The sequence below is a fragment of the Panthera uncia genome, assembly GCF_023721935.1.
Source record: "Panthera uncia isolate 11264 chromosome D3 unlocalized genomic scaffold, Puncia_PCG_1.0 HiC_scaffold_8, whole genome shotgun sequence".
Lineage (NCBI taxonomy): Eukaryota > Metazoa > Chordata > Mammalia > Carnivora > Felidae > Panthera > Panthera uncia.
The window spans coordinates 4,286,064-4,312,864 of NW_026057586.1; the positions used below are offsets into that span (position 1 = coordinate 4,286,064).

General features: G+C 40.1%; 1 protein-coding gene across 2 annotated transcripts in view; it reads right to left on the reverse strand.

Annotated features, from left to right (window-relative positions):
• ZNF407 (zinc finger protein 407) overlaps positions 1 to 26,801 on the reverse strand; it is a 452,978-nt gene that overhangs the window by 272,275 nt on the left and 153,902 nt on the right. For both annotated transcript variants that reach the window (XM_049620103.1, XM_049620104.1), the window contains exon 4: positions 5,503 to 5,577. In XM_049620103.1, coding sequence (XP_049476060.1) covers positions 5,503 to 5,577 — 75 coding nt within the window. The remainder of the gene's footprint in view (positions 1 to 5,502; positions 5,578 to 26,801) is intronic.

Sequence of the window (26,801 nt, forward strand, 5' to 3'; positions counted from 1 at the left end):
GACAGCACTAAACCAGCCGGACAGGCGCACCGAGGACAGCACTAAACCAGCCAGACAGGCGCACCGAGGGCAGCACTAAACCAGCCAGACAGGCGCATCGACGACAGCAGTAAACCAGCCAGACAGGCGCACCGCGGACAGCACTAAAACAGCCCGACAGGCGCACGGAGGACAGCACTAAACCAGCCGGACAGACATACAGAATGCAGACACTCCGTGGGGCTTCTGAACACTCCGCTGAAGGGGGAGTGGGGAGGCCCTGATTCACGGACGCTGAGGAGCCAGATGAAGGCACGATCCTGAAAAGAGGGATTTGTATCTCCTTGGGGATAAGCCATGACAGTTAGCTCTAAGTAGGTCCAAATTTCTTCCCCCAAAAGTAAGTTGGAAACTTCAACAGACAAATGAGGATCTGAGAACTGACATTCCAGACCACTGACAACTTTGTTAACTTTCACGAGGAAAATTCATCAAGTCAGAGTTAGAAAATACCATTTCAGTAAGAAAACATTTGTCATGAAGCAACCATAGAACATCTAAATTACCCGTTTAATTGAGAAATATTTCCCAGATGCTGACAAGATACCTTTGGTGGAAAATATATACTCATCTCCACGTGTACCTTAATAAATTGTCAGTTTAAGTCAGTAAAGTATAAAAGGAAATTTTCTAAAAATAATAAATAACCTTGGCTTTAGATGAATTGATGTGACTTCTATCTATCTTTCCACGTAGAAGTAATTATTTAGAAGGGCCATCTGTCTGTTCAATCCCACTTGTTCACAATAAAACCATGTCAAATGATCACAGGACACTAATTCTACACTGGATACTGTCTGCAGATGGAGAAATGGGAAAAGACAGAGAAAGAGTCCTGAGCTCATGCAATATGGAGTCATTAAAATAGGACAATCTCCCACTCATTAAAAAGAGCAAGCCACGATGGAAAGAAGACAGGTTTTCCTCCACTGTGGCTCAAGAGTTATTTCTGGTGTGTGTGTGTATATATATATATTTTTTTTAATCACAGAAGAGCCCATAAACACTTTATTTTTCCTAAATCAGGCCAAAATAAGAAAGAAAGAAAGAAAAAGAAAGAAAGAAAGAAAGAAAGAAAGAAAGAAAGGAAAGAAAGAAAGAAAGAAAGAAAGAAAGAAAGAAAGAAAGAAAGAATCAGGGAGGGCAGAAAGGAAACTCTGCTAACCATTCGAGTAAGAGAAGAAATAAGAGGGAAGGCCAACAAGCAGCAGGGGTGGGGAGAGACGGCCCAAGGCCAGCAGTCATACAGTGTGACCCACAAGTTGGAGAAAGAACACTCCATGTAGATCTAAGATGGGCATATAGCACAAAGTAAAGTATCTCAGTGTATCCATGAGAATAAGCTACCCATTTCAGTGACAGAAAACAGTATTTACCCCACAGAAAATCACGAGGCATAAACACGAAGAAAGATTCTGGTCCTTCACTAAAGAATCACGTGCCAACTTAGCCCAAGGTAACTTTTAAAAACAGACAATCAAGTGACAATAACGAATTAACCTCATCCTCTTCTGAGAGGAAAAATTTGAGTCTGTTTAAATATATGTCATTCACAGTTTTTATAAAAAAGTATTATTTTCTCATTTAAAAGCAACTTAAGTTTCTAATCAACGCAAACCACTGCCAGCAAAGCTTCAAAGGCAACTCCCTGTGCAAGTATATATGCTTTTCCCAGGACTGTTTCGGTCTGGGATACTTTCATGTTTCAAGAAAAAGAGTGATGTTTTCCATCTAAACTGAAAAGCAGGAAATAATGATGTTTTCATAAAATTTTAACATATAAACATAAAAGTTTATGAGAAGAGGGAGAAAGGAAAGGAGACCAGGTAGACCCCAAAGGCCTACACCATGTCACGTCTGGTTACAATGCGTTACAAGAAATTAGAACCAAGTATCAGAGTTGTGAGCATTTCTACCCCACAGTTTAGTCTAGGTAACACCTGGCATGTATAAAAGTGTGGGGGAAAGATTTTACTTAGCAATAAGATCAAAGGTACCATTAAAAGCAAGATGGCTAACCACAATCCCAAGAGTCTGATAAAAGGGGATAGGGCCAACACAAATCTCACAGCTCAAGAATCTGAAGGAGGCCTGGGGGAAACCCATTCACTGGACCAAAAGCACTAATTAGCCCTGAGCCTACCCCTGACCCCCTGCCTCCTCCCGGCTCCTAGGACCTAAACACCCCCCACAGTCATGTGACGATAATGCTCTATCAGAGACTGAGAACCTGAGTAGAGGCCTACAAAGTGGCTTCACTAAGGTTGTGATGTAGATATCCATTAATAAATCGAAAAAATAGGTACACTTCCTTTGATCATGAAATTATTTAGCTCTTACACTGTCTAATGCATGGATCCAATTTAAAATTCCCTGGGTGAAAGTAGCTGGGGGTGCTTAGGAGCCTTCCTGAGATGCTGCCTGGGCAGATACCTCCCGCTGGTGCCTGGACACCACAAATTCAGAGATTCCCAGTGAGCCCTTTCCCTCCTCCTATAGATCCACACAAGCACTGAACTAGGAAGGCCATCTCCTTCTGTTGTTACATGCGCCTGGCTTTCACAAGAGATAGACTTATTATGGCTGTTTCAGTTGCGGTAATTGTGCACAGGCTCGTTTTCTAGATTACTATTAGCAAATTCAAAGAGTCATAAAGATACTTTGGCTTACTATATTAAGAACAGAATTACTTATTTAAAATAGGAAATACTTTAGAATGAATTTGAAAATTAATTGGAGTTTATTATTTTGGAACGTGAATCAGATGTAGCTATATTGAGTTCTTGATATTTAAGTGTATGAGACTTCAGAAACACAGTAATAATGTACTACCTTAAAATAAGTTCAGGCAAATTTAGGGACAAAAAACTATGTTCTCGCACAGGCCACCACTTCAGGTGTTCATGAAGTCAAAACATATATATTTGAAATTATCTAAATTACTGTTGCTAATGACAGTCATGCTGACAAAAATTACTGGTTCATCAAACTACAGTGCAAGTACATGAATTTATTGGTAATAAATTATCATTTTTGCATACATCAGTCAAAGCACAAGGCCTAAATACTTGCAAACAAAATGCATTATTAATTTAATTGTCACGGCCTATTTGGCTAACTTCTATTACTATTTGCTATAATATGCAACGCATAAGAGGGGAGAATCAAATTTAAAACATAAAAAAGTAAGCTGATTATTTTGTCCTGGAGAAATTAAAATATAGCAAGCTTGCAAAACTATAGCCAAGGCATTAATGTTTTAAATAGGTAAGAAAAAAAGGTTTAACTCAATTTTGAGAACAGTAATGCCCAAATTGAGGGTTCAACATGCTGATAAAGTTTCTTTGTTTCCTAAAACCATTAACAGCCATCAATTCCCTCGCCAAGGCAGGGAGGAAGGTGGAATGGAAGAAAAGAGCCCTTTGGCACCGACCATGCTAGGTTTTGCTACTTAAACAGGACCTTCCCCAGCTACACACATCTACTGGAAACCGACACTGCCGCTGGGGCCCTGGCTTTCTGACGTCGCATTTCTATGCAGTGAGAGGGAGCACCCCGAAAACACATACCGGAAACAACAAGTGTTCTGAGACACAGAGGTCTTAATAGAAACAGCAATTCAATGGAAGATGTACAGCTGAGGTGGGGCCTGCACCCTGCGTAGGGGGTTACGGCCCCAAAGACGGGACATGCTTTCCCCACCTGAGATTCATTCTCTGATTTTAGGACCAAACCATGTCAGGTAAATGGAAAACCAAATAGCACACCTGGCTTTTCAATTTCTTGTCATGATACATAGGAGGTTTCTACTGCTCTTAAGGGCTTCAAGGATGAAAATATGTGTAAGGTGCCCAATTTTTCATTAGTATGAAACAATATGAACACTTACTTCACCCTTTACAATTCCTCAATAAAAGGCAAAATGATATAATTTGAGTCCAAAACATATACTAGTTATATGGTAGGAAATATTTTCTTTTTACTAATTAAATGACCTAGACTGTTTTCATCATTCGGAATTTATTTTGTGAACAAAATAGCCTCAGTACCTGTATATAAAGATTCTCAATGTGCATAATTAGTACAAGGAAGAACAATGGGATTAGAGTCAGAATAATAACAATTCTAACATGTATTCACTATAAGATATGGAATAAATTATTGCCTATTCCTGAATCTTGGTCCTTAGATCTATAAAACTGGAATAATAATGCACTGCTAATAACATGAGATAATGCATGTAAAAGCAACAAAAACATAGTACTTACAAAAGTTTTGTTTCTACTTTCATAAACACTCAAGAAACATAACTGACAATTCTTGAATTATAATTTAAATAATATAGAATTTTTTGAATTTCAAGAATAATGCATTCGGGAGGTGTTCAACACATACAGTCAGGCTCAAATTAAATCTAATGCTACCAACAGAAGTCCCAGAAACCCAAAGATAAAAAAAAAAAGGAGGCAGGCATACACTCCGTATTTTGAGGCGGTAGTAACATCCAAACTAAAACGCTAAGAAAACGGTATGCCCTCAAAAGAAGTGTCAAGGTAAATTGCTTATAAACACAGAAAATATTGGTAAGAGCATTTTAAATGTTTTAAAAAGGCAATTAAACATTGACAAATAAGGAAGAAGTCCTGGGAGGTCCTGGGCTATAGAACAATCTGCATCATGACTGACATCTTAAAAAAGTATTAAAAACCAAAAGTTTCCAGGAGCAACTACAGATGAGATGCCATCTCGGAGGGTTTGGGGGCAACCTACTGTGTCTGTGAAGGAAGAAGAGAGGGTTTTACTAGCTCTGGGTGAGCTGTACATTGTACAGATTTAAAAATTTCAGAAGTAGCCAAACTCACCTGATAGGTGACATTGTTCTATTTCTGCTCACCTAATATAATTAAGTATATGTGCCGAAGCTAATTATGACACAGTGGCAAGAGAAAAGAAGGCCTGGCAGTTGATGACATAATAATCGTAGTGTTATTTTTCATGACATGGCAACTATAGTATTATTTTGGGGATGACACAAGATGTATTTCTTTTTTAGTGTCAGCAATGTTTAATTACAGTAAGAATTTAAAAATATTATTTTAAAACCTCAAAATAAAAATACAGGAAAAAACAGACCAAGTTTACTTTTACATACTTATTTTAGCCCATTCATACACATGTGCAGAGGTCATCCCCTCTAAATCAACTTTTCTACTGTTTCAAGATTATTTCACAAATTCAAAGTTCCTTAAATCCTTTCAAATATTTTTAGATTAGAATTTTTAAAATTAAAATGACATTAAATTTTGGGGGGAGAATGACATAAAATATATTATTAGACCACAGAGTACCACAAATGCAAACATGATGAACTGACTTGATAAAAATTCTAGAAGGCACTTAAACAAAGCCTAAAACGAAAACATAACTGTATTTGTTAAATTTTAAAAAATGAACAAAAATTACCTTTCTTTGGGGGTGCCAACTCCATGTTTGCCTAGCAGATGAGTATTTAAGTGCTTCTTCATTACAAAAGCAACCCTGAAGAAAGAAATAACAATAATTATAGAATTCAGTCATAACTCTCTACTAAAAATATGTCCAGAAAGTATTTTCAAACAGGCATTTATATATGAATACAACAGGAATGTGCATATTACAGTGGTGTTCTTGGTAAACCAGATGCTTGCATACAGATCAAATATACTGTGATATTTGAAGACCAGAAGAAATAAGTGAATTTAAATTAAATGGTTTGTTTTCTTACTTGAGTGTGTGAACAGGGACAAAAACAATGACTGTAGCTTAGTCACTGTCTTCACCATCAGAAGAAAGATAAAGCAATACCACAACATAACATTCACTGCCCCTTAGTTGATCCCACACTTCAATCATGAAATGAGTTTGAGAAAATGTCATTTTATTAAATATTTAAGGGACTATAAAAGAGAAAATGAATAGCTTCCATGAAGCTTCCTTGAAAACATGGTAATAATTTGAAAAAAGGTTTTTAAAAATGTTATAAATGTTTATTGTGTCTCTGGCACATGCAAAAAAGAAAAAAAAAATGTGCTTAAGTGCCAAGAAGACGTCAATAACTAAAACAAACAAAAAGTATTACCTGACACACTACCTTATTTCAAACACAAATCAGCTTACTTAATTCAATTTTGATTTCATAAATATGAAATGGACAGGAATCAGCACCCAGTCCATGGAACACTAGTTATCTCCTTCTGAATACAGTACATCAATTTAATTACATCGTGTGATTATTTAAAACAATTTAGATCTCATTCAGAAGCATCAGACTAAAATGGTTCTCTTGATAAGCAAAAAAAATAATAATAATAAATTTAATGTTATAACTTCCAGTGTAAAAGGGCTTGCAAACATTTTTGTTAATTATGTATTACAGCTGTCCTTCATAAAGTTAATTACCAATAGCTGAAAGGCAACAGAATCTATTTGCATATGTACATGAAAGGCATGACATATGCAAAAATATGATTTTAATTAGCATTCTATGATATGAAGGGCTACAAATCAAATTGGCATGTTATAAGATTCTTAACATTAAACACCGAATTCATCTGGACATGTTTGCACAAACGGGCAATGTAAGACTATAACATACTGCGGCCTTCTGGAAGAGATGTGTCAAAAGCTAAGACTGAAACAATTTCTAAAACTGTGAATGCCTCTTTTGTGTGTGTGTGTGTTTTTTTCCCCCATTTCTGGTCTATTTTGGTTATTTTCCTATAATATTAGGGAACCTCAGTTTTGAGGCTAAAACAATGTATTTGCATTTTTTAAATGACTGTGACTTCATTATTCAAATAATGTATGTGTATACACTGAAAATGACATTCATTCTTTTTTATATGTTAGGTAATAGATATGGACAATACATGCTTTACAACTATAAATAACTGATCACGCTATCAATCATTAAAATGGAAAAATGATTACATGTAAAGAATCAAAGAGTGATGATATTAAATGCTTAGCAAGAATAATGGTACAAGATATTCTATATTTGTTTCTGCTTGATTTGGACAAAATAAATAACATTTTTCATTTCCTTAAAAAAGAATGCAGTAATAACAACAGTCCATTTAAGGCATAACTTCCCTACTGTCCTCTATTTTCCTATAATTAAAAAAACATAAAGCTAATAGCAAAGAGCAAAGGCTAAGAACCCAAAGTTGCAAAGCAAAGCTTATTTACATGACCAAGTATAATTTAAGAGACGTGAGCTTAGAACCACAGTGCAGTTTCTAAATGAAAAAAAATTTTATTAATTAAAATGTTTAAGTTTTAAGACTGGAAACAAAAATATTACCCTGCACAGGGGAGCAAACTAAAGTACACAGTGAGAGAAAGCTTCTACCTAATATAATTTCTCAATTATCTGCTCAATGTAACACTAAATATTTGGAGGAATAACAATTTTTTTATTATGGGAAAAATTTATAATACTAAAATATAGCTCAATTACAGCCAAATGTAAAATGTCCATTCAACTGAAATCTGACTTGACATATAAAGTCTTTAAATTCGGTCTATACAAAGTACAAGTAGCATCAAAGTCTCAGTATCATCCTCAATTAAAAAATGTAACTCAAACATGGCTAAAATAATCTTACCAACTTACATGAACAAAACATTGCAAGCAATTTGCAATTACTGAATGTCTTCTAGCTTTCACTGCCATCTTCATAGCACTGCATTAATATCTTTAGCATATTAACTGCTTTGGAAATTTTAAAATCTAGATACCATCAGAAATAAAACAAAAATAGCCACAAATTTGAAAAGTGATACAAGTGAAATGCCTTCTTCCTCATGAATACTTCTGCCTTTTGGCCTCCATCGTGTTTCCCCACATTTACTGATCACTTCCTGTGTAGCGCACGAGTATGTCACATCAGACAGAGCTGCGCCTTCACGGAGCTTTCATTCCATCACCTGTAGCCTCCAACAGGATGCACCCAGCCCGCTGCACTCCTGCGGGCACACAGCAAGTCCCGTGCTTGGTAAGGAACAGTTCTAGACAGATGCGATGCACACAGGACAACACTTACGAGTCCTACCTCAGAAAATGTTAACACTAGTGAAACAGAAAAGAACAAGCATCTTGAATACTGATAAGAGGATAAACAAAAAGAAGAAGGAAGATCTGAATTCTATATTGGAATCAAAATTCTATATTGGAGGCTCCAGAACATGGCTTATGAGGGAAGGAGGCAAGGAACTAGCAGGGGACAGAGCAGGGAACAGCAGGCCACAGAAGGAAGGGCAGCCAGGACAGCTGAGTATGAGACTAGTGTGGGGTCTGCTCCTGGAGGGGAGGGTAGAGGGGAGGAAGGGGCAAGGGCTGAGCAGGTGGAAGGGCAGGGGAGGGCAGGGGAAGGCAGGATAGGGCAGGGCAGGCCGTGTGGTGTCCCTGAGAGCAACAACCTCACAGGCCAGACAGCCCAGGCTCACACTCCAGTGAGAAGGAAGCCCAGTCTGAACACTAGTGGGACACATCTGACTCCCACTCTGATGGATTCCTCTAGCTGCTGGGCGCAGAGTAGACGGAGGGAGGGGACGAGGGCAGGGGCCGCCAGAAGACTCTGGGAGGCACCCAACAAGAGGGGAACCTGCTGGCCTGGAGGTCAAGGGTGAGGTGCACGCTAGAATACACTCGCTGAGGTCGTCCACCTGCAAATGCCTGACAATCTGAAGGAACACCTTGAAATAATAAAAACAGTGTTTTCTATATATGATTGATTTCCAAGTATCTATAATTGCCTGAAATAGCATCACTTAAAATTGCTTTTGATGTCAAAAGAGCAGCACAGTAATAACATTTACATCCTAGCTATAGATTTCTACTTTTCAGTACAAATATTTCTTACTTTAACTTCTAATTTTAAACCGATTTCTCCTACACGATATGTCGACCTAATCACAGCCTCTTCCTTCAGTCCCTTAGGTCGTATCACTGCGGAATGATTTCCACTTCAGAGTCATCAAAGACTATCTGATTGATCTATTTAAGTAAATAAAACAGTGTCATGAATTTGGGGAAAGGGATGTGAAACAGAAACCTAGAGCCACAGCACGCGAGAGCCTCTAACACACAGCAAGTCAGGATGTTTAACGGGGGGCGGGGGGCAGAGGTCAGCTGTGCACAGGCCGTGTTCCTCCCGGCCTCAAGCCAAGACGAGCAGCAGCCGTATGCCTCCTGAGTCTCTGCCATGTTATTTCTGTGTCCCTTGCCTCTCTGACAAGGGCACATGCTCCTCAAAGACAGGCCTGTAGGGTATATAATACCTAACTGTGTGAGAATTTCTGACCATCAGGTCAACGCAGGCCACACAGGTTACAGGAAAGAGGAACGTGTGTGCTTTTCCGCAGTTAAAATCCAAACACATTAACACAGTAGGTCAACAAGAATCTGCAGGACTTGTTAACACACGACTATGAGGCAAGCCCATGTACATCCTCTTTAGGTCTTACTGAGGGATCCGAGTCCCCTACCCAGGTCTCCAGCGGGGCCCCCAACACCCATGCACACACACCCCTAACCACTGCCCAGAACGCAGGCTACACGGAGACGTCTCACAGGTGGTGTCCAGTGTCAACCCCTTCCCAGCACTGCCACCAAGACATGTGACTCTGGACCTGAACTTCTTGGTGTCACTTGCAGTCCAGCATTAATTCACCCTGTAAGCTCAGACATGTGACTTAACAAGGTGCTTTCGGTTTCCTCATATATCAAATAGATGGCAGTGACTGTTCCTACCTAATAAGGATGTGATGGGGAGAACACGATCATTGTTTGCACAGCACAGAGCATGGTGACTCACACATTCTTAACATTATACAAATCTTTGCCACTTTTAGCTCTTAACCACCTTAAACTCAAAGGTTCAAGGCCTAACTACCCCCCTCCCGATAATCGACCTCATTCCCACTGGCCAGCACCTCTCTGTAATCAGGCCACGTTAGCAGGAAGTTAGCCAAGTTAGCAATGTGGTAGGAACCCCACATTCATAGGAGCTACAATGCAATTCAAAGTGATTCGATTCAAACACGAATTAAAAGGTTCACATGTTTTAATACCATCAGTAAGCACCGGGGACTCCAAAGTAAACAGCACTCAGGGCTACCCATGGAACAGACAGGAGAGGAGCAAGCAATGACGAAGAATGTTTAGGTGCAATCGCCAAGATCGCAAGCAGAGACCACAGAGAGCGGGAGCCACTCCGAGGTTCCAAAGAGGCCTCGGAGCACAACAGTTAAACGGGTCAAGGCGTGCAGATTCCAGGCCCACGGACCAGGACATGCAATGGGGAAAGAAGTAACACAGAAAGGTCGAGAAAGATTGCTAGAGAATTAGGTACCAATCTGAGATAACAAAGGAAAAAAAAAAAAAACAAAACAGCAGAGTTCTAAATCACGAAGCATCCTATGAGTCATGCCAAAAACTTTAGATTTTATCCAGATTCTCAACATTTGCCAAATATCCTGCAGATGACTGTTCTGCAGGATGGTCATAGGGATGTTTCCGAACGGGGAGGGCAGGAGGGCGGGGTGTGAAGCCTCACCAGGCAACACTGAGTTGGGAGAGTCAGACACTGCAGCCTCCCAGTCGGAAGGAGCCTGTGAGCACGGAGGCCCAAGAAAGGGAGGGGAGATGTGTGCAGCTCTCTCTGAACCTACTGGACGGCTACATATTTTTGTCATAAAGATGAACGAACATCTGTTAGAACTCTGTCTTCAGGACACGATTAAGAAAATGCTGCTGTAGAGTCTGAGGAACACTGAAACAGGACATGAACATGACCGGATGTACACTTCAAAAGGCACGGGTTTTGCAGTCAGCAATGAGAGCAGGGCCTACTCTACCACTTACCATGGGAGTGGAGCCCACACATTTCTTTTTTTTAATCACGCTAATCCTCTCCTTCCTACTTTGTAGCGTGGGGGCAGAAATCCATATCTCAGAAAGTTTTAAAAATGAGATAATAGGGGTGCCTGGGTGGTTCAGTGGGTTAAGCGTCTGACTTCAGCTCAGGTCATGATCTCACAGTCCATGAGTTCGAGCCCCGCATCGGGCTCTGTGCTGACAGCTGGAGCCTGGAGCCTGCTTTGGATTCTGTCTCTCTCTCTCTCTCTCTCTCTCTCTCTGCCCCTCCCTGCTCATGCTCTGTCTCTCTCTGTCTCAAAAATAAATAAAACCATTAAAAAATAAAATAAATACAATAAAATAGGAAAATTATCCTGGACTATGTAGGTGGACTCAAGGCAATCACAAGTGTCCTTTAAAAGTGGAAGAGGAAGGCAGAAGAAAGGAGGCAGAGAGAGAGATAGAACTATGAGACCGGGACCAGAGACGAGCTGCACTGCAGGCTCTGAAGGTGGAAGAAGCCGGACCATTAGCCGAAGAATGCAAGTGATTCTACTGGGGGACATATGACCATCTTCTTCCCCCACAACGGTCTCTTGGTGGCGGCAGTGTTCATTAATTAATCTTACCTATCACAATCATTATAATAAGGGTTGCAAAATGACAATGTCCTAATTCTATCATTTCTTCTACATTTATTAGAATGACATTCTTCTAGAAAGAACTTCACCATTTTCACCTGCCTCACTGTCTCATGCTCTCCTCCTTGCTCCCTTCCAAGAACATTTTAAATGGACTTTTGTGTTTTCACTTTTATGTCATGTTTCACAATCAACTACCATAATTATGCTTTGTGATTCTCACACTGTCCCAAAATTAGCCAATGGAGGCCCTTTAAAGCTAGCTACTAAGTCCTTTTGACATCACTCGTCTTGGTGCCTGAGCATTTCCTTATTTTCCAGCGTAAGATGTTCCAGGCTCACCATGTCTTTTCCCTGACTGGACTCAGCCCCAGTTTCTTATAGTAAGGAGTGGTATTTACAAAGCAAGATCTAGGTGCTACCTATGATGACTGCTACTGGGATATCACTAAATCCAAGCTCCTCTGGGGCACAAAACTAGGAAATAAATAAGTAAAGGAGCGTCTGAGCAGCTCAGTTGGTACAGCGTCAGACTCTTGCTTTCGGCTCAGGTCATGATCTTACAGTTTGCTGGTTCAAGCCCTGTATCGGGCTCTGTGCTGGCAGTACAGAGCCTGCTTGGGATTCTCTCTCTCTCTGTCTCTGTCTCTCTCTCTCTCTCTCTCTCTCTCTCTCTCTCTCTCTCATTCTCTCTGCCCCTCCCACATGTCCCGTGTGTGTGTGTGTGTATGTGTGGGTGTGTGTGTGTCAAAATACATAAATAAAACTTTAAGAATAAATAAATAAGTAAACACACAAAGAAATATGGTGGGTATACTTCCTGATGGCCAGGAAAGGAAATAGACAGAGGATCTCAAATATAACGCTACTCTTAGGTAATGAGTATTCACTACAACAACTGAATGTATCCTTTCATTTTCTAAAATACTGTATGTTTTCAAGTGGCATACAAGCATGTTTTATATAAAAAAAATCACAGTATACACAGAGAAAGCAGCAGCTTTTACTGTGAACCCTCCAAGTGGAAACGTGCTGATCATGACTACTTCCTGAAATCTCCAATTACGTGCTTCTTGTACAAGTTCTCAACCATCCCTGAACGCTCCCTGCTTCCCACTATTGTCAACTCTTGTCCTTCCTCTTACCTTCACGGGATGACATTACCATTCTTACTTCGAATTACTTCATACTAATTCCTTTCTGGGCACCAAGCGTAACCCTGTTGTGGATGAGTCTGAAATACGTACCTCCACCATGGCCTTTCCTGGGGCATGTTTTCCTTCTCTGAACTGACAATACCTTCAAGCAGGCCTGACCCCAGTCATGACCTTCCCTCACTAACGGTCTCTCCAAACTTCCCTGATTCCAGCACCTGTACCACGTGCCCAATTCAATAATCATATCCTCATGTTCATGAATCATCTGTTGTTTGGGTCACAACTGTTCCCTATCAAGACATTACATACTTCTCTCATTCTCCTATGATTGCACTAGAACAAGCCGTGTTAGAGTGTGAAAGCATCAAGGTGCTCTCCATCACAACTCACCCCGTATTCGACCATCACATCATCTGTCCCTAAATATGTTCATACTGCACCTCAGTCATAAACATTTTATGATTCCCTACTGAACTGAATAAAGCACCAAGCCTTAAGCGAGCAAATATCAGTCTTCAATAGTCATCTGAACCAGTTATCCCAATTTTTGGAATATACCCTCAAGAAAGAATTGGAAATGAAGGGAAAAAAGCTGCACTCCAACTGAAAAATAAAAAGACCCTAAATGCTCAATAGTAATGGCATGATTATATTAGGATATTATCCACCAATTAAAAGTACAGAAAATTTCTCAAGGCATATTAGATTAAAAAAGACAAAAACATTACGTACAATGTAATCCCATGTGTGTATATAAACGCACATGTATTTTTGTACTCTAGCATAAAAACATACAAACACAGACGTGAAGCAAATACAAGTCAAATTCACTTAACATGAGATTTAGTTTTAGATTATTTACATTCTTTGCTTTTCTACAATCAGTGAAATTTTTAATAGTGAAAAATAACATGCTGCTTTATACTTTACACGGCACACTCGTGTCCCCTCAGCGCCTTGTCACAACCGACTGCATGAGCAGCACAGCCGCCACCAGGGTGACCGGAGCGAGCACGGACCGGGGCTCCCAGAAGGGAAGTGACTTTGACTTTTACAAGAAAATGTGGCAAAGAAGCTAAAGACGTAAAATCAAGATTCACACCTCCTGGCCTTGACACAGAGCTCTTTCTGCCTTTCTGTGCCTCCTGCAAAAGGAAGATTATGCCTCATGAAGACAAGAAAAAAAAGAAAAAGAAATGCTACAGAAATAGAAGTATTCACAAAGAATATCATTATAGCATATTAAATACTGTTCTAAATGAACAGGACTCTTTAGAAACTAATGAGTGAAAAATCAGGTAGTTGATGTAGGATAGAAGTTTTAGTTTTTCATTTTTTAATTCAGAGATTAGGAAAGTACTTATAATATTTAAGAAGAATACACTTATCCTGTGGTGAAGATAAAAACTAAAAATTAATGACCAGTGAAACAGGTCAGATAAAACAATAAACACAACGCAATCAGTTAACAAAAATAATTATGCTTAGAGATAAACATAAAGATGCCAAGCATTATTAAAACACTGGCCAGTGGGGTTAGAGCACATTGGTTTTATTATGAACAAAATCAAGATAAAATAGATATTTTGCTCTCAAAGTATCAAAAACCAAGATCATGGTATGGATGTTTCTAAAATGTAAAATATGCTGCACAAAGTAAATCAACACTTAACTGAAGTATTAAAACTTCAGGGGCGCCTGGGTGGCGCAGTCGGTTGGGCGTCCGACTTCAGCCAGGTCACGATCTCGCGGTCCGTGAGTTCGAGCCCCGCGTCAGGCTCTGGGCTGATGGCTCAGAGCCTGGAGCCTGTTTCCGATTCTGTGTCTCCCTCTCTCTCTGCCCCTCCCCCGTTCATGCTCTGTCTCTCTCTGTCCCAAAAATAAATAAACGTTGAAAAAAAAAAAAATTTAAAAAAAAAACTTCATTAGCGTAACATTTAAATGAAATATGTTCTGGGCGCCTGGGTGGCTCTGTTGGTTGAGCGTCCAACTTCAGCTCAGATCATGATCTCGTGGTTTGTGAGTTCGAGCCCCGCACTGGGCTCTGTGCTGACAGCTCAGAGCCTGGAGCCTGCTTCGGATTCTGTGTCTCCCTGTCTCTCTGCCCCTCCCATGCTCATGCTGTCTCTCTCTCTCTCAATAATAAACATTTTTTAAAAATTTAAATGAAATATGTTCTATATCATCCTAAACGTATTTGTAAACAGGTTCCCATTTATTGTTTTAAACATGACTTCACATAAGAGTTTTTTCCATCCACTTCTCTGGCCTATTAATTAGCACATTAACTTAAATGAACACACAAAAAAACTTGAAGTTTCTCAAAGGAATTCAAATCTATCAAAAACTTTATGTGGCAAATGAAGAAAAAAAATCTATGATTACATGAGATTTGTTTATTCCAAAGCTCAGAAGTTATTGGGTGTTAACACTTGAAAACTACAGTTCTCAGGGTGCCTGGGTGACTCAGTCGGCTAAGCATCTGACTTCAGCTCAGGTCATGATCTCAGGGTTCGTGAGTTCGAGCCCCACGTTGGGCTCTGTGCTGACAGCTCAGAGCCTCGAGCCTGCTTCCGATTCTGTCTCCCTCTGTCTCTGCCTCTCCCCTGCTCACACTCTGTCTCTCTCTCTCAAAATTAAATCAACATTTAAAAAATTGTAAAGGAAAGAAAAGAAAACTACAGTTCTCAAGCTCTGTTACCAGATCATTCATTGCTAGGCCAAACCAATTATGTCTATCGGGATTTCTCAAGTATCTTACAATACCATTTCTTGAAATACCAATGCCCTTTTGGTTATAATCATCCCACAGAACCCAGAACTTCCACATTTGAAATCTGCCCTTGCAATTTTATATAAAACCACTTCCTCCAAAAACAAATTATCGACATCCCCAAATTTAAAATGACCAAATGTCCTTTAATATTCAAAAATTCTAATTATTATTTTCCTGAAGAAACAAAACTTAACAAAACTTTTGTTTATTCATAAAAACCAAAAACTCTTCTATGTGTCACACCTCTCCTGAAAGTAAGCTTTGTGTGCACAAAAGCAGCAGTGAGCTCTTAGATATAATGCAATGTTAGCTACGGCAATCAGACATATTCTTCCAAGAAACCGCGAGGTAGTGCCATAAACCCACAAACTCTCACACATGCCCACAGGGCATTGCCCACGCTCTATAGGGGAGGACAGGGAGATATCCAGAGACCCAGCACTCCTCCTTCTCAAGAGGTAATTGTTAAGGGGTCCTATAAGAATATCACTATTAGTATTGTCAGAATTATAAGTGTTACACCTTTCCAAGAACGTTAAATGTAGATTTTCCAGTATTAACCACATTCTTAATAGTAACAAAAGCCATCTCCTATTAGGTTTTTTGTTTTATTTGTAGGGAGAGAAATTACCAAGCTCTGTTCTGAGTGCTTTACATATATGTAACTTACTGAACCTCACTTTTAACAACCATGCACATACTGTAAAAGTCGGCCCCCACAAGGCTGCACAGCCAGTGAGTGGCCTTCGGCATTTGAGCCCACGCTGTCTGATCAGAGCCCACACACTGCACTCGAGTACCACTGCTTCTCTCCGTCTTACAAATTAAAATTCATATATATTACTCTTCAGTTCTTGTGTCTGCATTTTTTAACTAAAAAGTCACTTGCCAAAATAAGTAAGGAAATCAAGGACAAAGTGTATTTGGTTTCTAAGTTTATGAAACAACACAGGCAGCAGCATAGAATCACTTGCTGAAATTGCGAGTGAAAACCCTGGGTCTAATCTAGGCTCTGCAGTGAGGAGTGATGTGGCCCTGGCTCAGTTAATAACAATGACACACAGGACACAATGACGTTACGACACTTACATTGTCTCAAAGACTACTGTGAATTTAGTAAAACAACTGTATTAGTGGTAAGTTATAGAATAAGGATTGCCATAATTGATGAAATGACAATTAGAAGGGAATCAAAATAAACAATGCTAGATGGGTTCAGGATGGTTACAGGGAGGGAGGGAAGGGAGGGAGGGAAGGAAGGAAGGAAGGAAGGAAGGAAGGAAGGAAGGAAGGAAGAAGAAGGGGGAAAGGATGATGGGTGGGAGAGAGAAGGAAGAAAGGAGGAAGGAAGGAGGGCAGGGAAGGAGGAAGGGTAGGAGAAGTGGGGAAGGGAGGGAGGGACGAAGGGAAGAGATGGGGAGGGAGGGAGAGAGAAAGGGAGGAGGGGAAAAAGGGTGGAAGAGAGGGAGGAAGGGGGAGGGAGGAATAAGGGTGGAGAAATGGAGGGAGGGAGGAAAGAAGGGAGGGAGGAAAGGTGGTAGAGAAGGAGGGAGGGAAGAAGAAGTAAGGGTGGAAGAAAGGGAGGAAGGGAGGGAGGGAGAAGGGGAGGAAGGGTGGAAGGAAGGGGGGAGGGAAGAAGGGGGAAATAGGAAGGAAAGGAGGGAGGGAGGGAGAAGGGGGAGCAAGGAGGAAGGGTGAAAGAAAAGAAGGCAGCAAGGGAGGTGGGAAGGAAGGGAGGAGGGAAGAAGGGGGAAATAGGAAGGGAGGAGGGGAGAGAGGAAGTGGGGAGACAGGGAAGGAGAAGGCGAGGAAGGGTGGAAGAGCTGGAGGAAGGGAGGGACAGGGAGGAAGGAAGGGGGACATAGGAAGGAAGGGAGGGAAGGAAGAAGGGAAAGAAGGGTGTGACAAGAAGATACTGACCACAAGCCACCCTCACTGAAAAGTTTCCCAACGTCCCAACGATTTCAACACACAACCCTTGGCCTGGAGCTGCCTCAACCCTTCTGAAGGTGGCAAAGCAGTGGTGGGGCCTTCTGTTACTGTTAGGTATTACCCTAGAAATGGCAAGTGGTAACACGGTCAAGGGAAATTAAAATTCGTACAGCACGCTGGGGAAAGTGCAGAGCAAGGCCCCGAGCGCAACAGACCTGGGGCTGAGTCCAGCCGGGCCATGGCGGGGACACCAGCTCACCCTGGCCGTGAAGACTGCGTGACAGGCGGTGTGGCAGGGCTTCCTGGGGTGCTGAGAGCCCAGGGACCATTCGGGAATTGTTGGCCGACATCGTGGCAATGACAAAAATTAGGACTCCTCCTCAGAACAGGAGGAAGAGGAGGACACAGGACACGCACCGGGCTTCGCACTCGCACACGAGACTCTGAGTCCCAGCTTCGCCCTTCCCGAACAAGAAGACCTTCCTCACCGGGCTAAACGAGTTTGAAAACCACACGCTAACACAAATTACCATTTTGTTGACAGAACACTGTAGGCCAAGTAGAGCGGCGAATGTTTGCCTGGATTCTTCAGATACATAGTATTACTAACCTCAATTTCCAAATAAGAATATTGGGGCATAGTGGAATGAAACAAAACAACGGTTAGAGTAAAAGCTATCTATATGCAGTATATAGAAGCCTATACAGTAAAGTGTCGGAATATTGCAAGAAATGCACTAAGGTCTCGATACATGATTGCTATTAATAAATTAAGAGTCTCTTCCTACCCAAGCATATAATCCTGGTATTGTCCTTATTGATTAAATGTGCAAAAGCTAAAATACATCAGGGTGTTGATGTCGAGGAATAAAACACCAATCGATAAATCCACCAAACAAGTATTTCCACTTGTATATGTAATTTGTCCTCAAATTTCTTCCATGATGATGTTTTATGTAAATCTATAATACAATAACAGGAAATGAAGCGGATGTCAGTGGAGGAGTGGCGACCAGCCCCTGGTTCCAGTTCCGCAAGGGAACTGAAGGGCCGGGCCCACAGGGACCAGAAGACAGTTGACTCGAAGTTCCATTTGAGATCTCCTATTCCCTAAGACATACTCTGGTCATTTGCAGTAGAGACTCGCCAGTACACAGTGCTGACCTATCCAACACCACCATTTCCAAGGTGCCTTAGTACAGGCACTTCTGATATCATGGTAATTTGGGGGTAGAGGGGTGCTTTTCAATTACTGCTTTTAAAATATTATTTGGGGGGCGCCTGGGTGGCTCAGTCGGTTAAGCGGCCGACTTCGGCTCAGGTCACGATCTCACTGTCCGTGAGTTCAAGCCCCGCATCGGGCTCTGTGCTGACGGCTCAGAGACTGGAGCCTGTTTCAGATTCTGTGTCTCCCTCTCTCTGACCCTCCCCCATTCATGCTCTGTCTCTCTCTGTCTCAAAAATAAATAAACGTTAAAAAAAATAAATAAATAAAATAAAATTATTTGGTAAACAAGAATACTTAAGTTGCAATTGACGTGAAAATTAGTAGAAACTGGCCATACACATTTAGTATGTTTATGGAAACCAAAATATATTGCACTGTGTATAAATAAGAGCCAGAAATTGAGATTTTAAAATGATACAATCTCCTTTTAAACTAATTTGGCATGAACACACCATTATGAGATACACACAGATAAGGGGTAATCTGTATCTTGTATCAAGGCTTACATATAGTTAAGATAAATATCTTTTGTGGAACACAATTATGCAAAAAATTAGAACACAATAGAAAACATTTAATAATAAAATGTTATAGAATAGAATTTAATCTTTATTTAATGATTCAGCAGGCATATCAAAAACATGCAGTGCTTCTGGGAGATAATCATCATCATCAATTACTGCTGCATAGGAGAAATACAGAAGTGTCAATTAATAAGAGTTCTGGCTGAATTACTTCCCTATAACAATGTATAATAAACCGAGTGAACCAATTGAAATAGGAAACATTTAAGGAATTTTTATAATAACTGAGTGAACCAATTGAAATAAGAAACATTTAAGGAATTTTTATAATAATAAAGTCAGGATTATTTTGTTCTCCTTTTAAAATTTCTTTATCATCTGAAATAAGGTGTCTTAACAAAGTTTACTTAAGTGATAGACAGCAAAGAGGAATGTAAATTAGAAAAAGAATGAGGGGCGCCTGAGTGGCTCAGTCAGTTGAGCATCCAACTCTTGATTTCAGTTCAGGTCATGATCCCAGGGTCATGGGATCAAGCTCCACTTTGGGTTCTGGGCTAAGAGTGCAGAGCCCGCATGGGATATTCTCTCTGTCTCTCTCTCCCTCTCTGCCTCCCTCCCCACCCACCCCTCCCAGTCCTGCCATCTGCTCCTCACCCTGATCATACTCTAAAAATACAAAATATCAAAAAAAAAAAGAAAAAAAAAGAAAAAAAGAAGAGAAAAAGAAAAAATATTCCAAAGACAAAGACAGACTGTCTATCCTATTCAGGAAGTTAGCATATTGTTGGCTGTAGACTGCATCATGTACCACGTTGGGCAGATGCAGAACATTATTTCCATCTTTAGTTACAATTTTTGTTTAATTTTTTTAATGTTTATTCATTTTTCAGAGAGAGCGAGAGAGAGAAACAGAGAGACAGAGACAGAGCGGGGGAGGGGCAGAGAGAGAGGGAGACACAGAATCCGAAGCAGGCTCCAGGCTCTGAGCTGTCAGCACAGAACCCGACGTGGGGCTCAAACTCAGGAACCGTGAGATCATGACCTGAGCCATAGTCGGACGCTTAACCAACTGAGCCACCCAGGGGTCCCTTTAGTTAGAAATTAAATGCAAATTAAGAGGATATGTACAAGTGCAAGGTTGGCAAGGGGAACACCGCAGGTGCTCTGTACGAGGACGACAGGGCCGGACCAAACTATGCTCCACAGATCCCTATTCCTAGGATTCACCCAGTAGGAAAGGCCATGAGAGAGACTCTGGTGGGACACATGGAATACAGAAGTGGGGCAAGGCTCACACATGTTGTAATTCATTGCCAAGATCATCTGTCATAATGCAACAACCAACACGCCAACGCTACTCTCCTCTCCATGGACTGGGGGTCTTCCACCAGCTTCTGCTGGACTGCTGGACTAACTGGGTAAGTTTGAGTGACTGAGGAAAAGACCAGCTTTTGCAGAAATGCATGCCTCTCATCAATGTGAGAGACAATGAAGGATTCAGTCTGTGCTCTTGGGCCCCAGTTCATGCTCACAAGTCCCCTTACTCTGTACTCCCCACTCCGGGTCTTTCCTCACCTCTCAACTACCTGTCCTACAGACAGTTTCAAGATCCAACATCAAATGAAATGACAGTACCTTACGGAGACTGGTTGAAACTGTTTCCACAGTTGTATAAGACCAAATCACCATAACGAATCCCTTAACTTTCTTAGTATAACCACACACACACACACACACACACACACACACACACACACACACATACATATTACTGGTTCTAAATGCCTGATTGATGCAGAATTTTACAAATGGAATGAAAAGGACTTACCCTTCCCACCGAAAACAAAGAAAAAAACCCAACATATATGAAATATATGAAATAACAATTTTTAACACAGGGAACATCAGGCAAAGAAAGTGATCTCAGAGAGAGACAGTTCTCAGACATTGGCACAGGCTGTGGAAATGTAGTTGAAGATGAGTAGACCTATGAAGGGCAATTTATGCAGATAAGCTGAGACAAAATGGACTACATGAAGACCAGGGAGCTGGAGAGAGGAACAGGAGAGACCTACATATACAGAAAGAAATCAAGATCAGCAGAAGGAATGCAGGGAGCATTCAGTTATTTATTGATCAAACTGCATGTCTAAAGAAACTACACAAAAGTATGGTTAAGAATAGACAAGGGGTGCCTGGGTGGCTCAGTCAGTTGAGTGTCCAAATCTGGATTTTGGCTCAGGTCATGATCTCACAATTCGTGAGATCGAGCCCCATGTCAGGCTCCGAGCTGAGTGTGGATCCTGTTTGGGATTCTCTCTCTCTCTCTCTCTCTCTCTCTGCCCCTTCCCTGCTCCCCTCGCCTCCCTCTCTCTCTTTCTCTCTCACAAAATCAATAAATAAACTTAAAAAAAAAAAAACAAAACCAGCAACAGACAAAAAACATTACAAGAAAAAGTGATCAGTGCTCACACAGGACCAGCCTGGAGAACATGACGACTCACACATGGGGCAAACAGAAAGGTCGGCCTCAGCAATACACAGTAATTAACCAGAGACTAAGCACTATCCCAATTCTGCTCTAAAGTGATGCACAAAATATCAAACTTTTTTTCCAAATGAACTAACTACATCCCCGAACAAAGCTCAAGAATATTTATTTTTTAAAAAAATTTTTTTAACGTTTTATTTTTTGAGACAGAGAGAGACAGAGCATGAATGGGGGAAGGGCAGAGAGAGAGGGAGACACAGAATCGGAAGCAGGCTCCAGGCTCTGAGCCATCAGCCCAGAGCCCGATGCGGGGCTCGAACTCACGGACCACGAGATCATGACCCGAGCTGAAGTCGGACACTTAACCGACTGAGCCACCCAGGCGCCCCAAGAATATTTATTAAAATACAAGATAAATAGTAGCAACAAAGTCAAATTCACAATGTCTAAAATAGAATGAAAAATTACCAGACATACAAGAAGTAGGAAAACAGGACCTATAAATAAGGAGAAAAATAGGGAGAAAAATAAGGAGAAAAATGAGAAAAAAATAAATAAGGAACAGACGAGATATTAAAATCAGCAGACGAGGATATCAAAATACTGTCATACAGGCAAAATGACCAAAAAGATATGTATTAAATGGAAGACATAAAAAAGACCAAAAGGAAACATCTAGAGATAAAAACTGGACTAGAGGAGATAAATTCACTTAGATGAAATTAATGATAGACTTGACACCCCAAATAGTGAACCTGAAGAAATAAAAATTAAAAAAAAAAAAAACAATTAAAATAAAAGCACAGAGAAAAAAGAAAACTTTGAAAACTGAAAACAGGATTAACTGTCAATTTCAAGTAATATAACTGGAAAGTCCCAAATGCAGTGTGGGAGAGGGAATACCTGAACAGTCGCCAAAAATGTCCCAAACTTGATGAAAATTACAAACCTACAGATACAAAAAGCTCAATAAACTACAATTAAAGCAAATACAAAGAAACCCAATGATAAAGAAAAAACCTGAAATGTAGGCAGGAAAAAAAGTCATTATGTACATAGGACCAAAAATGAGAATGATGGCTGATTTACAGACCCAATTCAGGTAACAAACAAAGACCAAAAGAAAGGGTAATTCTCTTCAACTTACACGTTTCACCATTTACAAAAATTATATCAAAATGGATTGCAGGCCTGAACACATAACCTAAGACTGTAATTCTTTTACGAGAAAACATCAGAGAAAATCTTTGTGATCTTGAGATAGACAAACATTTCTTGGATATTACAACAAAAACAGATCCATAAAAGGGCAATTGATATAAATTCAACAATATCAACATTTACAATTTCTCCTCTAAAGAAAATAAAGCCACAGAGTAACAGATAATACTTGCACAACATATATTTGATAAAGGACTTGTAGCTAGAAAATATAAAAAACTCAAACCTAAAAATGAGGAGGAAAAACTGTTTTCATGGGTGAAAGACTTTAATGGCTTCTTCATCAAAGAAGAAACATGGACAACCAAAAGCTCACTAGGAGATGGTTAACATCATTAGTGAAATGCAAACTAAAAACAAAAGTATACCTGGACATATCTGAAAGGAATGGCTGAAATTAACACACTGACAATACCAAGTGCTGGGCACGAACATGGACAAACAGGAACGCTATTCACTCCTGATGGGAGTATAAAGCATTACCATTCTCTGCAAAACACTTAAACGTACACCTATCATGAGCTTACTCACAAGTGTTCACCCAAGAGAAATCAAAGCTTTTCCATACAAAACCTTCTATGTAAATGTTCATAACAGCCTAATTTTAAATACCCAGAAACTGGATCAAAAGGGAAATAGATAAATAAATGATAAAGAAAAGTGTACTTCTACTCAGCAACAGAAAGGGATGAACCAAGGATACCTAAAGCAACACTGGTGAAATCTGGAAATAGCTATGCTAATAAAGGGGCTGGACAAAAAAAGAGGAAAGTGACTGGAACAGGAGTTCTAGGAAATGCAAACTAAGTAACAGTGGCAGGAAGTAGACTGCAGGCAGCTAGGGCATGGGAGGGAGGGGTAGGAATTAAGGATTACCAAGGAAAACAGGAAACTTTTTGGCAGTAACAGAAATGTCCATTATCTTCCTTGAGGTGCTAGATTCATGGAAATACATGTATGTGTGTATCTTTCAAAACTTATCGAATGGTATAGTTTAAATGTATTAAATCCTTTGACCCTTAAGTTAAAAATGATACTTTCAAAGGAAGTGAATTTCCTAAGGTATATTCACGATGAAGTCAGAAAACATGAGTATTTCAGGCATTATGGCCTCCTTTGAAATTAATAACCACATTTTGTTATTATTATCCCCTTTCCTTCCCCCTTTCATTGCCTTTAAGGCTCTCTCACTTGGAAAAACTTCAAGTTCTTGAGTAACAGAGAACAAGTCAACAACAGGAGTAGTAGGCCTGACCCAGTCCCTGCTAACTTCCTTGCACATGAGGTATGGACGCTATGTGGGCAGGATGAATAGCAGACATCTTACTACAGGGGCAATGGCGAGAATTTCAGCAATCATTAGGCAAAGCCTAAGGTTTAGGAACTGCAGCAAAAACTTAAAACAAATAAAATGCACACCATAAAGTAAGCAGCTTCTTTGGATTTTTTTTTCTTCTAGAATTGTAACTGTCTCATGGTAATAAAGCAGAATAGCTCAAACCAAAGAGGATCAATGTGAAGTTTGGGGGGAAAGTTATACATGAGAAAAGTATACAGATAGAAAGATTTGATGAAAACATTAGTTTTGGATTACCTATTTTATTTAGCATCATTCATACACTGATGTAGGATTTGCATATAGTAGGATTTGTAAATGTACATATGTACCTGCAAATGTATGATGCTCATATAGTTTTTTTTAAGGTAATTTATTTTGAGAGAGAGTGCATGCACACACAAGGGAGAGGGAGAGAGAGGGAGAGAGGGAGAATCCCAAGCAGGCTTTGCTCTGTCAGGGCAGGACCTGACATGGGGCTCGATCTCATGAACCATGAGAATATGATCTGAGCCAAAATCAAGCAGGGCGCTTAAACTATTGAGCCACCAGGCACCCCATACAGTTTATAAAAGTAACACAATTAACAACAATGTAGTAATTTTAAGAAATGAATGAAGGCCATAAAAAATCGCAATCATGAAAAGCACTCAGCTGTTTCCTAAAGTTAGAAATAATACAAGAGACAACAAACCGTGAATAGCAGATGATGGAAAAGGGAAAGATGAAGGTTAAAGGCTTGAGAGCTTGTAGAGCACGTTAGATTAAAAGGGGAGAACATGTATCTGTGGGTGACACAAGACATGTCAATACTGTTAGCAACCTCTTACACTTAAGCATCACTTAAAGACTTCTCTGGACAATGTAAATTTTATATCTAGTAATACAAACCAATCAATAAATTTCTGATAAAATCCTTTGTCCAAAAAACTGTGCTAAGGGGTATTGGAAAGGGCCAAAACAATTTAAAATCTCATGATCTAACTGAAGAAAGATATAACCACTTTACACAAGTAAAAAAAAAAATTGTTTTTTAGAACACAAAATGTAAATGCCTTTATCACCCTATCAAACCCAAGTGTTACAGCAAGTAATGTATAATGCCTGGTAATTACATTAATAATGCCCCAATATTAAATTAACATATAATATAACCTACTAAAACACAAACACTGAAAAGGCCAAAATACTGCTCTAATAAATATCACTAAAATAAACAAAATAATTTAAAATAATTTCTATTTCAACACAATTGGGCAGTAATACACTGAAAGACCTAAGGAAATTTTCAGAAGTTTCCAACTAGATATAAAATCACCATGATTGAAGAGATTTCCAAAAAGGTAAAGTGAAGACCTCCAAATATCTTCTCCATGAAAGCAATGGGGATATGGGCAAAACCAACTTTTTAAAGAATGCTGGTAGTTAATCTAAGACTAAAACACACTGAGGAATGTAAATTCATGAAAATGGCTGGATACTGGCAAGGACAATGAGTTTTGTGGTGCTTTGACTGTTCCCAATCCTTTGTCCATCTCTCTAGAGTCCTGAGACCCTTGAAAACCAACCAGATCACAACTATGGTGGCTATGAAAAACATCCAACAGCCTAGCAGCCATGAGAGGAGTGAACAGGTTTAGAACTCACCAAAAGCCTATCAGAGATGTTCCACTAACTGACAAGACCGCTTCTCAGGGCTTGTCTTTATTTGACCTGACTCACAACCCATTCTTTGTGAGGAATCCCTATCACCTGAGCAAACTTCAGGGTGGGGGGTTGGGAGGGGAGGACAGTACCAACTGTTTTGAGAACACAGCTGCTTGAGAGTGATAGCAGTTGAGGCTAACAAGATGTTAACTGATGAAGCTTCTATTAAAAGGAAAAATTTGAGGATGAGATATACATCAGTAACTTTGAAAAGCTCCTACACATTGCTCACATCTAAAAGGCCATACACAGGGATGCCTGGGTGGCTCAGTCGGTTAAGCGTCCGACTTCAGCTCAGGTCATGATCTCGCAGTTCGTAAGTTCAAGCTCCTCCCATGTTGGGCTCTGTTCTGAGAGCTCACAGCCTGGATCCTGCTTGGCATTCTGTGTCTCCCTCTCTCTCTCTCTCTCTCCCCACCTGCCCCCCCACTCATGCTCGCACACTCTCTCTCTCTCTCTCAAAAATAAACACATTTAAAAAAAATTTTTTTTAAATAAAAGATGGGGCTTGTGTCAATGCCAGGGAAAGACCTGAGACCTGTGATTATACTATATTTCATCTCTGGGTAATATGAAACCTTTGTATAAGCAGAAAGTGTAAGTAAAGTAAGAGCTAATAACTGCTTGCTGGTGCATTGAAAACCTTCCATAATGGAACAGGGGTCCTTAAAATATGCTGGGAGACTTACTGATAAAAGGCATTTAAGCAAACCTCTGTCTAACCATTAAGTTACTCAGCAAGCAGTCAGTTCAGTGGCCATATATAAAAAAGAATACTACATTAAAAATTCATTTAACAAAGTCACTTACAATCAGCAACAACAATAATAAACAACAACAAGTCAAACC